This window comes from Pezoporus wallicus, unplaced genomic scaffold, assembly GCF_028554395.1.
Source record: "Pezoporus wallicus isolate ANWC-B61680 ecotype Strahan unplaced genomic scaffold, APGP_CSIRO_Pwel_v1 scaffold_7383, whole genome shotgun sequence".
NCBI lineage: Eukaryota > Metazoa > Chordata > Aves > Psittaciformes > Psittacidae > Pezoporus > Pezoporus wallicus.
Genome location: NW_026636323.1, coordinates 636,779 through 650,773, shown reverse-complemented (window position 1 = coordinate 650,773; position 13,995 = coordinate 636,779). Strand labels below are relative to the sequence as shown.

General features: G+C 39.2%; 1 protein-coding gene across 2 annotated transcripts in view; it reads left to right on the top strand.

The window, feature by feature from the left end:
• Positions 1-11,630, top strand: part of TRPC4 (transient receptor potential cation channel subfamily C member 4) — a 140,677-nt gene extending 129,047 nt beyond the window's left edge. For both annotated transcript variants that reach the window (XM_057399983.1, XM_057399985.1), the window contains 3 exons: positions 4,629-4,670; positions 6,474-6,563; positions 9,756-11,630. In XM_057399983.1, the coding sequence (XP_057255966.1) occupies positions 4,629-4,670; positions 6,474-6,563; positions 9,756-10,472 (849 nt within the window). In that variant the 3' untranslated portion in view covers positions 10,473-11,630. The remainder of the gene's footprint in view (positions 1-4,628; positions 4,671-6,473; positions 6,564-9,755) is intronic.
• Positions 11,631-13,995: the final 2,365 nt, after the last annotated feature.

Sequence of the window (13,995 nt, the reverse complement as noted above, 5' to 3'; positions counted from 1 at the left end):
TTTCTAGGCACAGTTATGTACCCAAGCTCCAAAATGAAATCAGATGTGGGTATGAAATATTTGCTCTGATTTCCATGAAAATCTTTTCATACCCATCAAAGTGTGGGAGCCATTATTTACTCCAGCAGTCAGGTGTACACACAGTTTGAGTAGATGTAAAACAGATGCTGCTCACTGGATTTTCCCCAGGAGGTTACGTCCTTGGAGAATGCATGGGCACATCACGGTGAACTCAGCTTGTCCTGGGGGAATGTGCTGTTTCCTGGTTTTGAAAAACTCATTCACCCACAGCTAAGTGTTGGTTTCCCAGAGCTTTTTCAATTGTCTGAAAAAACTACATTACAAATTGAATTTCGAATTTCTATGCCCTATGAACCAAAGGGAAATGAAGAGTTTCTTTGCCTTTTGTTCACAAATCTCAGTTGACAGCTCTCTGACTCCAGCTCACTGGAATATCCCCTGTAATAATGCTGACCTCACAGCTACAAGATAAGCTTTGTTGGGACCTACTTCATATTATTGAACTCCACATTGTGTACTCTGATTCCTTCCCTATGACCACTCCTGGGGAAAAAATAAAACAACACTGTAGGCTCAGTTTTGGGCTCATTTCCTTATATTTGCTATATGGATGTATGGATGCCGTGTTGTTTGTAAGGCAGAACCTAGATTTCAAAACTTTTTTTTTTTAAACCTTTAAATGCCAACTTTCCTATTAGGAAGCTTTACTCAGTGGTGATGTACTATAGTGTTTTCCAGCAGAAAAAGCAATAGCGTGCATCCAAAATCAGGGCTAGAGGATACAAAACAGATGATAGACAGATTGGTGGATCAGGCATGATGTCTGCATAAGAAACTTTAGTACCAAAAAGACAGGAATTATGAGTTAGGAATGAGTAAAGGATGCATTAAATGTGTCACCAACAATCCACTATAAAAAATATATATGTATGTACACTTGCAAGTTCATTATATGCAGGCAGAACTTGTAAAGAAAGAATTCAGATTCAGAATAGTTTACAGTAGACATGCTAGTGAAAGGATTTAACTGACTTGAATGAAGAAGGAAAATGTCAGTAGAAATGAGTATGACACGGTTGCTTGCAGGGACCATTTACAGTGTTGCTTGTAACAAAGCTATCATGGGAAAGAACAGAGTCTGCAGGCAAGTGAGGTGCCTCTGAAGAAAGCTGATTAATTTGCTTCTCCTTGGATGTCAGCTCTGTGGTTCTGCCAGCCTTTGTTGTACTGGGACAGCTGAAGCAGTAGGTGGGGGAGTCAACGGGAGCTTTTTCAAAAGACAGTTTTTTATCCAAAGCAGCGCACTGTCCAACCACACCGATGGCAGCTTCTCCAGCGCAGCTACAGCTTGAAGAAAGGACAGGATGGTTACATGTTGCTTACTAGTACTTCAGATCTGCTGTTAATCAGAGAGAGATCTTCTACCTTTCAGATTGCAGCACATCTTTATTTTCTGTCATTTTGACATATCCCAGGTGTGCAGAATTCTCTTTAGCTATTACCACAAAGATCTCCTACACTCAAATGTCTGAAATAACAGTGTGTGCTGCTCTTTACATATATATATGTGGCAGTTCTGTTAACTTTGTCACTCACCTTTGCAAAAGCCAGATTAGTAAAGTAATTGTATTGATTGGGCTGAAGGTTTCCTAACTGCCTGAGGCTTTTGGGTGTCTCAAGGCTACTGCTGTTGGCCACCTGAAATTCATTGCTATTTCAAGAAAGAGATGTAAGAAAAGTAACCTCAATCCCACTGGAATAAATTGTACTGTTTTACTCAAGTTACATTCCACTCGATGTCTGATCAGTTGCCAGAAAGATTTTTACATATAATTTAAAGTATTTCAGAGGAGAAAATGTAAAGGATCATTAGGAATATCTGGTGATATTTTTATGTGTGTGTGTACATCTGATGTATAGATAAAAAGTTACCTCTTTTCTAGTTTTTTTTTATTTTGCTGCTATTTTACCAAGCAACCTACATGATAATTATTACCATTTGTCAGAGAAAATATCCTTTCCCCTTCTCCTATTCTTTGTTCTCCAAGTGGAAAATGATGCAACTCCTAGGTCAATATAAGTATTTTGTATTTTCTCCGTAACGTGCATTATTGAAAATTGAAGTTCCTTCCACCTGGAATGGAAATCAGTAATCTGGAGTGTTTGCTGTGGAGCCAAGAACCTTCTCATGGGAAAACCTCTTTGTCAACACAGATTAAGTTCATATGGGATGCTTCTATTGAAGATAAGGAATATGTATGCCATGACTTAAGGCCCTTTCCAACCCTAACTATTCTATGATTCTATGATTCTAAGTAATTTAAGATTATCAACCTTTTCCCTGCTAAAGAGATTTTTCTTCCAAACAATGTAAATTACTAGGAATGGCATAAGCAGAAAGACCAAAATTATTATCAGTACTAAGAGATCTTCTATTCAACTTAGTAAATTATATCAGTGCCCCCTTTGGAAAGTGTTTTATAATCCCCTTTAGTTTCATGACCTAATAAGACATTATCATCAGAAGAATGTTGTTATATTTAGTTAGATTTGTCAGCCATAGCTTTCAACACTTGAAGAAGCACATAGCACAGTGGTTACTTGAAACAACTTTTGAACCACAGATTAGACTATGACCACATGAAGAAAAAGCAGGCTGGCTGAAAACTAAACAAGTACAATATGAATATTAATGCAATTTTATTTATTTATAGTGAATAGTTTGATTTTCAGATGTGTTTAAGCAAAGATTCGTTCTGCTTTCAGGAGTCAAAAGGCCATTATGAACTGGAGACTGAATCTGAACATTTAAACAGGAGATAGAGAAGTGATGGGTGTAGTAACTTTTATAGGTTATTTGTATGCATAATTCCCTGTACAGTATTTATGTGTCTGTGTTTAAAAACTCACCATTAAATGCATTCTCTTTAACCTTCTCAGTGGTATGGATTGAAAACAATTGTTAAGTATAATAAAACTGTTCTGGACATGTTACTACATATATGAAATTGTTTTAAAATCCACAGCCTCTGTTTCTGGGAATTTCAGAATCAGTTGGACAACAAGAATAAACATGATTTAGCCATTTCTTGCTATGGGTACAGAATGAAACCTCTGCATTTATTTCACATTTCACTGTGAAATAAAGCAGAGCAGACAGCAACTGCAGAAAGTATTCTGCAAGATGAAAGTAATAATTTGTTTTTTTTATATGAGTTATTAGCTTTACCTGAACTGAAGTGCATTTCAATTACACCTTAAAGTGTTTTTCCCCTTTGACTGTAAGTCAGATCTGTTGTTGAGCTCCCTTAGCAACAGACCCCCTTCAGTGCCCTCTCAGCAGGAATGAAACATCTCCATCGTGTGGTCAACTGCGAAAAATCAGAATTTTTTTCTGAAAATCGGCTAAAGGCGGGTGGTGGGACGGTATCAGCCTCCCCATGGCTGCCTTGCCCCTCTCGTCCCGGCGGTGGGGATGCTCGCCTGTCCCTCCACTCCTAAACAAAAGAAATTTCTATCTTCTCTTTGGACAAGGCATAGATACAGAAACACCATCTGGAAAAATACTGAAGGCAAGATGCTTATGGATAAAGCCCTACAGTACAGTGGCTGTTCAGACTGATTGAGAAATCATGATCTTCCCCTTTCTATTATTTTTTTGTGAAGCCCAATCACACAGCTACTGCATCCCTCAAATTATTTAAAACAAGAAGTCGGCTCTGAAGACTAAACTGATTTGGAGTACAGGGAAAGTGTTAATTATAAATTGCCAATCAGTTTCATGTACAAGAAGGTGACAAAATACCTTACTGTGAACTGCCTTATTATGTAACTGAGGTAAATTTTAACAAGCCCCTTGGATGTCTTTTTACCCTGTTTTAAGATGCTGTAAGTATTCTGTTTTGTACAAATGCAGTTAGTGGTTAGACACCATTTTTTCTCACCAGCAGCAGATATAAGAACCCAAGTTAAAATTGTCTTTCTTTCACGAGTCAGAGATAATTAAGGTATAGAACAGGGAGATGTGACTCAGTATGCTATTGAGGACAACAATAATTCAAGGACTAAGTAATTCGAGATGTTTATTTTTTTTCAACCCATCTTCTGGATAGCCCTTAGATATTGCAGTATAAACTAATGCAACACTTGCTTAAAGCTTGAACCATGCTTTCATCCTACTACGCTTCTTTTTGCTGTTCCTATTCAGAGTTATTAACCCTCTTACCCTCCTTCCCTATCAACACCAAACTGCACTGCAGTTTAGGTTTCTTTCTTCCATCCCCTCTCTATGACCAAGTGTTTTTAATAGGGAACTAAGCAGGAAATTTTCCCTTCAGTATGGTTTTATAGTGCAGGTATTGGTTAGGTCTATCTTAAATGAAACATTAGGAGCCATAGCAAGTGTCTTGCTAATACAATGCTTATGTCAAGCTGTTCTCAATTCAGTAAAATACTCTTCAGTCTTTGCTCCAACACCACTGTCTTCAGCAGACTTTGACCAACCCCTCAGCTTAGTACATACCACATACTGCACAGGCCTGCTGTTTTGTTATGCAGTAAATATTTTACTACCAGGCAAGGATTTATGTTTTTTTGTTCTTTTCTAGAGGCGTGCAGCTGACAATCTGAGAAGACATCATCAGTACCAGGTACAGGCCCATGTTTTTTGGGTTTTTTTTTACAATTTTTTTTTTTCAGTGCTTCCAGAAAGTTCATGGGGTAAAAAAAAAAAAGGAAGAATTTCATGAGAAAGAAGAGAAAAAAAAAGAAGGACTAATTCACAAAATGAATACTTATTTCATCCTCAGCAAACAAGCGTAGTATTTTTGGTGTTCAAAAAAACAGCATTTGAGAAATAGGGTTTTCTACTTTTGGGGTGCAAAAGGGTATTTTATAGAGCAATAATATACTGAGTAGTATTTTGCCTGCTGTAACATGGATTGCCCTTAAAAAAACATTCCACATAGTCCCACCTCCCTGCTGGGGTTCATCAGGATTATATGTGCAGCTCACTGACATGTTTCATGAGAACCTGCTCTCCATCGCTCCACCTCTGTTTCCCCACAGACTTCCTGTCACAAACTTCCTGTCCCTTAATAAGCCAACTTCCCAGATACCCTGTAAGCTGTTCTACTCCATTCTTCCTGCTTTAGCCTCTGATTTTTTGAATTATTGCACAAGGAATAATTTTCAGATTTATTTTCAATTTTTGTTGCAAGTTAAACAAGATGTGGGCTCTACACTTGTAGGTTTAGTAATTAATGGATTCCATATGAGAAATGGTAAAGTAGGACTTTTCCAACCTGAAAAAGAGACAGCTGTGAGACGTACAACAGGGACCTATAAAATCGGGGGAAGGTGAACACAGAGCAGCTGTTTACCACCCATCTACAAACGGAATACCAGACACATACTGCACTGCATTAGTAAGGCTGTAGGCAGCACTTTGAGAGAAGTGATTATTCCTCTCCAGCCCACACTTGTAAGACTGGAGCAGTGTGACCTGTTTTGGGCCCCCCACTGCAAGAGAGTTGTTAACAAACAGGAAGGAATCCAGGAAACAGCCACCAAGATGGTTAGAAGGCTGACATAAAAGGAGAAACCCGCATTTCAGCCTGGGGTAGGTTAAGGGGGATCTAATTGCTGCCTTCAAGAGCACAGTGGGTGGTTAGAGAGAAAGGCAGCCAGAGTTTCCTTGGAAAAGGAGTCAATGGACACAAACTGCAAGAAGGGAAATTCTGTAAGGAAAATCATCATCACAGTGATGGTAGTAAAGAATTGGAAAAAGTTGCTCATGGAGGCTGCAGCATCTTCATCCTTAGAGATATTCAGCACTTGACTGATTACAGCCATGAGCAGGACCAGAGAGCCTCCAGGCATCTCTTCCAATCTAAATAAATTTACAATTTTTAGAAGTAGAAGGCAACATGGAAACTATCACAGAGCAGGTTAGAAATGAATAAACCCCTACACAGAATCTTATTCCAGCTATACTGTGGAATTTATTGGTGGGGGATTTGTGGATGCTGAGAACTTACATGAGTTCAAAACACATAGGAAAACCTGTCACAGGCCATTAAACCTAGAGTTGCTGTTGCTGATTCAGAAAGTCTTTGAATCTCACATCGCAGGAGGTTTGGGAGAGTATAGCTGGAAATAAGATTATACAACCACAATAGACTTATAGTCCCTCATGAGGCATCAGCAACTGCTCGCTGTCAGATTGCCTGCTACTGGTATGAGACATGCCTTCAGTGAAATGCAATACAGCTCTTTTCAGGGCAATTAAAGTCATCACTTTCCACTGCAAAGCAGAACAAATTTCCAACCAGATACAAGGTTTGTACATTTTTTGTCATGTTCCTAAAGCACAAAGAAGCCCAAGCAGGCCTGGTGAGTGTAGGTTTAGTAACTAATCTCAAGAAAGCTAACACAATATTTTATGTTTTTAGGAAGTTATGAGAAATCTGGTGAAAAGATATGTTGCAGCCATGATAAGAGATGCCAAAACTGAGGAAGGACTGACAGAAGAAAATTTTAAGGTATGTGGTTTTTTTATATGTTTATAGGTGTTCTAGTAAGATATTATAAGACCGTGAAGCATATTTCTCACACTCCTCATTTATTTAGGTAGTGTATAACTCACTTCCTAGAGCAGTGTCTGTGTCATGATGGACCACACAGACATAGTATTGTACATCGACACCAGCAAATCTCCCTCTTTCTCTGGAGCAATAATCAGTTTCATCAGCTGGTTTGAATTGTGCCAAGTGGTGTAAGGGGACAACAAAGGGGGACTAAGTGGGTGTAACAACATATAATATTTGGTAAAGCAAGATGCAAACAGTTTCAGCACCTTAGCAAATAGATTTTTTTTCTGCTAAAGTCTGCTATCATGCAGCTAGTGGTGAGATTGCACTTTGATTCCTGTGTTCAGTTCTAGGCCCCTCATTTCAGGAGAGATATTGAGTTGCTGGAGCAGGTCCAGAGACAGGCAATGAGGCTGATGAAGGGTCTGGAGAATAAGTTGTAAGAGGAACAGCTGGGAGAACTGGAGGTGTTTAGTCTGGAGTAGAGAAAGCTCTCTACAGCTACGTGAAAGGAGGTTGTAGTGAGGTGGGGGTCAGTCTCTTCTCCCAAGTAACAAGCAATAGGACAAGAGGAAACAGCCTCAAGCTGCACCAGAGGAGGTTTAGATTAGATATTAGGAAATATTTCTTCACTGAGAGGGTGATCAGGCATTGGAACAGGCTGCCCAGGGAAGTGGTGGAGTCACCGTCCCTGGAAGCGTTTGAAAAACGTGTAGATGAGGCCCTCAGTGACGTGGTTTAGTGGTGGACTTGCCAGTCCTGGGGTAATGCTTGGTGATTTTAAATGTCTTTTCCAACCTAGTTGGTTCTATGATTCTATTATTTATTTGTATTTATAATTTATTTATTTATTACTTAAAAGACAGAAAATTTAAATAAGTAGTCAAATATATTTCATATTTAGTATATATCACAATGCCTACATCCATTACTGTGTATTTCTAGCATCTTGCTCTTTTTCAGACCTCAAACTTCAAGTATTCAAAATCATATTCATCTGGTTAAGTTTATGCATGCAGAAGATACAGCCAGAGCCTGAGCTAATTGCTTCATTATTGCTTTATTCAGATCACCTTGAGTGCCATCACACGGCACACACAGAACGTCAGGCCCAGTCAGCATAGGTTTATGAAAGGGAGATCCTGCTTGACTCCTGCTTTGTGGTTTGGTTGATACGCTGGAGGGAAGGAATGCCATCCAGAGGGACCTTGACACACTTGTGAGGTGGGCTGATGCCAACCTCATGAAGTTTAACCATGCCAAGTGCAAGGTCCTACACCTGGGTCGGAGCAATCTCAGGCACAGCTACAGGTTGGGCAGAGAAGGACTTGGGGGTGTTGGTCGATGAGAAAATGAACATGAGCCGGCTTCAGTGTGCGCTCACAGCCCAGAAAGCCAACCGTATCCTGGGCTGCATCAAAAGGAGCGTGACCAGCAGGTCGAAGGAGGTGATCCTGCCCCTTTACTCTGCTCTTGTGAGACCTCACCTGGAGTATTGTGTGCAGTTCTGGTGTCCTCAACATAAAAAGGACATGGAACTGTTGGAACAAGTCCAGAAGAGGGCCACGAGGATGATCAGGGGACTGCAGCACCTCCCGTATGAAGACAGGCTGAGAAAGTTGGGGCTGTTCAGCCTGGAGAAGAGAAGGCTGCATGGAGACCTCATAGCAGCCTTCCAGTATCTGAACGGGGGCTATAAGGATGCTGGGGAGGGACTCTTCATTAGGGACTGTAGTGACAGGACAAGGGGTAATGGGTTAAAACTTAAACAGGGGAAGTTTAGGTTGGATATAAGAAGGAAATTCTTTCCTGTTAGGGTGGTGAGGCACTGGAATGAGTTGCCCAGGGAGGTTGTGAATGCTCCATCCCTGTCGGTGTTCAAGGCCAGGTTCTACAGAGCCTTGGGTGACATGGTTTAGTGTGAGCTGTCCCTGCCCATGGCAAGGGGGCTGGAACTAGATGATCTTAAGATCCTTTCCAACCCTAACTGTTCTATGATTCTATGATTCTATGGCTCACGTTCTATTACAAGGTGACCACTTAATGGATGAGGGACAGGCTGTGGACGTTGTCTAGGCTTTAGTAAAGCCTTTGACAGCATTTCCCACAGCATTATCCTGGAGAAACTGAATGTTCATGGCTTAAACAGGTATATTTTTTGCTGGGTATATTCTATGAGGGTACTGGGGTTATTTAGCCTGGAGAAAAGGAGACTCAGGGAGGGGCTTATTGTTTTCTAAACCAACTACCTGAAAGGATGTTGTAGTGAGGTGGGGGTCAATAACTTCTTCCAACTAACAAGTAATAAGAGGAAACAGCCTCAAGTTGTGCCAGGGAAGGTTTATATTGGATATTAGGAAAAATTTCTTCCCTGAAAGGGGTGCCAATCATTGGAACAGGCTGCCCAGGAATGTGGTTGAGTCACTGTCCCTGAAGGTATTTAAAAGATGTGTAGATGTGGTGCTTAGGGACAGGGTTTAGTGGTGGACTTGGCAGTGTTTGGTTTACAATTGGACTAAACAATCTTAAAGGTCTATCCCTTTGGAGAAAATGAAGAGAAATAGAAACCTCCTGAAAGCAAGGTGCCTTCTGCTGAGAAAAGTTTGACAGATGTTGCACTGGCTGATATCAGCCTGCAATAATTAGTTGTGATTTACCTGCTAGCTGCCAAACGTTTAGTGGAAATAGACAAAGCCCTAGCTGTGCTGCTACTCACAGGGAAGTGTGCGCACACGTGTGCCTAGGGCATGCATATGTCTCCATGTGTGCGTAAAGGATGGTGTTAAGAGCTGAACAAGATGGTGTTATCATGATGGGATTACACTCTCTAGCAGATTGGGTGCAGGTCTTCAAGCTGTCTGTGCTCCTTCCTCCACCACTGACAGTGATTTCTATGAGCAGTCTAGGCTAAGGCATATTTCCTCTGAAGTTTCATCTGATAGAATTACTGATTGCTTTTCTGACTCACCTGGAAGATCCATTAGACAGTCTGCAAAGCACCTTGAAATGCCAGGTATTATTCATATGGTGAAGTTTATTACTGATCCCTAGCATAAGGCTATTTTTTTTCTCTTTTTAATTACAAAAGGAAAAGTCAAATTAGCTTTTGTGTTCTGTTGTTTCATCTTTCTTCCTAAATTGTAGGAGTTAAAACAAGATATTTCCAGCTTTCGTTTTGAAGTCCTGGGTTTGTTAAAAGGAAACAAGCTGTCTAATTTGCAGACTGCAAAAATGAACAAAGACACTTCCTCTCTGTCAGAAAATGAAGAAAATAGTGAGAGTGAAGAAAACAAGAAAGGAAAGAAAAAGAACTTCAGCCTTTTTGACATAACAACTATGATTCACCCAAGATCAGCCACTATTGCCTCTGAAGCACATAATGTAAGCAACGGCTCAGCAATGATGGTGTCAGATTCCACTAAGGAGAAACAAAAGCGTGTGAATTTTGTAACAGACATAAAAAATTTTGGGTTATTTCACAGACGATCAAAACCAAACTCTTTGGAGCAGAGTACAAATAAAATATACACCGTTTCTGAAGCAGTTTCCCGTCAACAGGCAGAAGAACAAAGTGAGAAAACTAATGAACTGGAAGAGGGAGAACTGACCATGAACTGTGAATTAAATATCCAAAATCCTGACAAAAAATGCATGTCAGGTGAGTCACAGAATAATGGTGACTCTTTGGATTCACAGGAAGAGGGAAGTATTTGTGCTTCAGAAACAGAGAAAATGGAGATACAGAACTCAGAACCAGCCACACCGCAGGATCAGCTGGACAAGGAATTGGAGATTAGCATTGACTGTGATGAGAAACAGGAAACAATTGATCAGGGTGATTATGTGATAACAAGGTTGTGATGCTTACAGGAGGAAGCATTTACAAATATATATATTTTGCATAGTGCTTTTTTTGGGGGGGGAATGTTTTAAGAGTTATATTAGCAAATGAAGAATTACACTTTGTAGTACTCAATTGTGGCACATGATCTTGTAACATAGTAGTCAAGAGAAAGATAATACGGGAACCTTCTGTTTTGTAGCCTGCTTTAGCTTTCACGATTTGTTTTACATTTTTTAATAAATGGAAGCATCTTGTATTCTTGTACTGTTGCAATAACCCACAGAAACTTTTTAGCTATCTTTTTCAATTACAACAAATGCAATTTCTCTCATATGATAGTTGACTCCTATGATAAATATTTTTCTATGCAAATAAAAAAGTAGCTTAAGAAACTTTTAAGCCTTTATTTAACTTTGTAGGTTCTTAAAAGATTCTGGGCACCATAATGATCATAAGCTGTTCCTGTCAGCATAGTTCATGTCAAGCTATTAGAATCATTTATTTAAATTGGTATAAATTTAATTTCTTTCAAAAGCTATACGGAATCAAAAGATAAAATATATTCTTTTATTTATTGAAGGAATATGAATACCTGTAAGTTATGAAAGATCGGTCTATTTGATTATTCAATTACAGCTTTTTCCACCCAGCAAAAGGATTATTACTGTCGTGTTACCATTGTTAGAAGCATTTGCAGGATTTGAAGACTAAAAAAATAGTGTTTCTTGTAGTAAAAGGAATAACTGTGGCTTGCTAAGAACTGATGATTGATTACTCTCTGGAAATCCGTAATCACAACAGCTACTGCTTCTTCAACCATTTATTTTTCCAAACATGGACAACCTATGCACTTTGCCTTCAACTTATGCTTTTGCCTTCATAATACACTCATATTTGCTAAGAGCAAGATACTTCAGGAATAAATAAACATACAATTGTCCCTAGTACTTGGAAAAATGCAGCAATTTGTTGAGAAGTTTTTAAAGGCAGACCTTAAGAGAGTTTCTTTGACAACTTCAGAGTTTTGGGGGAACCTGATAGGAGGTTTTGATAAAAAATACTTAGACATTTAAATGTATAAAGAAAACCTAATAGTATTTTTCATAACTGATGAGTGACTTATTGTCTTAGTCAAAGCAAGTATTTTTAAAATTAAATGGTCTGTTTCTTTTTAACCAGTGACTGGTGTTCTACATTATTAAAAATGTAATTTTACAACTGACCTAAAAATAACTACCCTTGAACTATCAGCACCATCCTTCTTCTCTCTTGGAAACATGAGAATATACCACATTGGTGTGGTCATTTCATTCTTAACTTGCCTAGCACTGCCATAATAGATTTTGCAGTTCATCTTAGCCTATATTAAGGAACCTCCAGATGCATAGAGTGCACTTACATTGCTGATGAAATCCATCACAAGTAACTCCCACCTTGTAGGACCTGACAGAAAGCCACACCATTGTGGATCGAAACGGTCATGGTACTGAACTGCGTTCTGAAATTCCAGATAAATCCCTGTCATCTCTATACATTTAGGTGAGTTCTCTAGCTCTACTTTATACATGTGCTATTGTGAACTCACATATTGAAAGCTTCCTTCCTGTACATCTATCTCTGCCATGGCACCTAGGAGTGAGTTATTTGAGCCAAAATGGAAAATATGAGCAATAATTGGAAAACAGTTTGTATAGCTTTGCAACAATACATTCAAACCACATTTGATTACTAAGATATGGTTGATTTCCATCTTGGCCTCTTGACTTCTCTGTGACACCCCCTCGCCTTCCTTCATGTCTCTCTCCTTATCCATCTTTAGATTGTGAGCTCCGCGGGGCAGGGCCTGTAGCTTTTCTGTTTGGAAAGCACCTGAATTATCACAAGCATAAAAAGAAATAAATAATAATAATAATGGTGGAAAAACTTCATATCATTTTTACTAGATCAGCTCTTTTAGAGAGTTCTCTTTTCTACTGTAAAATTTGTGTTAGGAATAGCATAAAGCAAATGTGTCATATGTTGTCATAAAGTTCTTTATACCCTATATACATATACATATATCCTATGTATTTATAGACAGTCCTTCTCCACCACTGATTTCACTTTCTCATTCTTCATCATGGTTTGTAAACCTTAGAGTTCTAAGCTTAGTACCCTTTTATTAACAAAATTCAAAACAAACAGTCCTTGCTCTAAAGAGCTTTCAATGCTTTTCAGCCATGTGGTTTCATTACAGAAAAAATGTGCCTGAGTGGGGTATCTATAATGCCATTTATAAGTGCCATTAACAGAACAAGTTAACTACCACAGGCCTAAGAGATCAGCATATTATTCTGCCATCATAAAAGCCTATTTGTCCTGTGCACGAAGTTCCCAACAGAGTGAAAACACAGTACAATTTAGCTGAAACATCAGCCATGCCATCACATCATGACTTCACTGTGCTGGGAGTCAGTCTAAGTCTTGGAGTAGATGCAAGGCAACACCAAAGACAGTGCAGGTGGGCAAGGTTCTTAGGCATAAGGCCTTGATATTGTATTGCATAGCAATACAATGTCTTTTGCTTTCTTTTTTCTTTCTTTACAACTGAATGTTGAAGCAAATATTTATTAAATATAGCATACTTCAACATTTGACCAATTTTATGTGATTCTTAGTCATCAAAGCCTGACACAAAAAAGGGACCTGATCCCATTCCATTTAAATTTAATGGCAAATAAACACCTCATTTTGTGAAAACAGATAAGAGCTCAAAATATGTCCAAATTTAAAATGGCGGTGGGCTTTTATTGCTTTGCAGTCAAAAAAAAACCCCTTCTCATCATATGCCTCCAAGAGGATATCTGTACTAAGAAAGATTTAGCAGTGCACAAGGTTTGAAACACCACAGCAGAGGCATTATTAAGCTCTGTAAAGGTGAACATGCTTTCTCCTCAAGAGAAATAAAATGTTCAAACCTACCCATCCCTGCCTGCAGCCTCCATCAGCATCAGTATAGGAGGAATTCAAAAAGCCCCAAGGACATAAACTTCTATAAAACCAGTCTTTTGAAGCAGAACTTAAAATCATGAAATGTTCCAAGGAGTTAGAAAATTGTCTAAATAAAAACGTGTTTCTAAATATAAAGGTGTTTAATCCCGACGCTCTGTTGTTCAGAATGTTTAGAAAACATCTTTTAAACTTATAGCTTGCATTTTTTTATTTTTTGTAAGGACAAATCCTCATTGCTCTTTGCAGTTTCATCAGCTCCTGGAGTTGATGCACAGGAAAAAGTCTGAATACCTTCAACACTGTCCTCCCATGCACAGCAGCAGGTCTAAGCCAAAACAGGCTGGGTAGTGAGTATCTTGATCCAAGATTGGTTTGACTTCCACTCTCTGCAGGCTGCACACACATTCAGTCAGAGGTCAGCGATGCAAGGACTGCATGCTATACCTTCAAAACAAAACTGCAGCATCTGCTTCTGACTTTGCCCTCAAGGGGAGGGCACTGCAGAGGTGAGAGCCATGCATCAGTTCAGATTGCTGGGCCCTGTAAGCC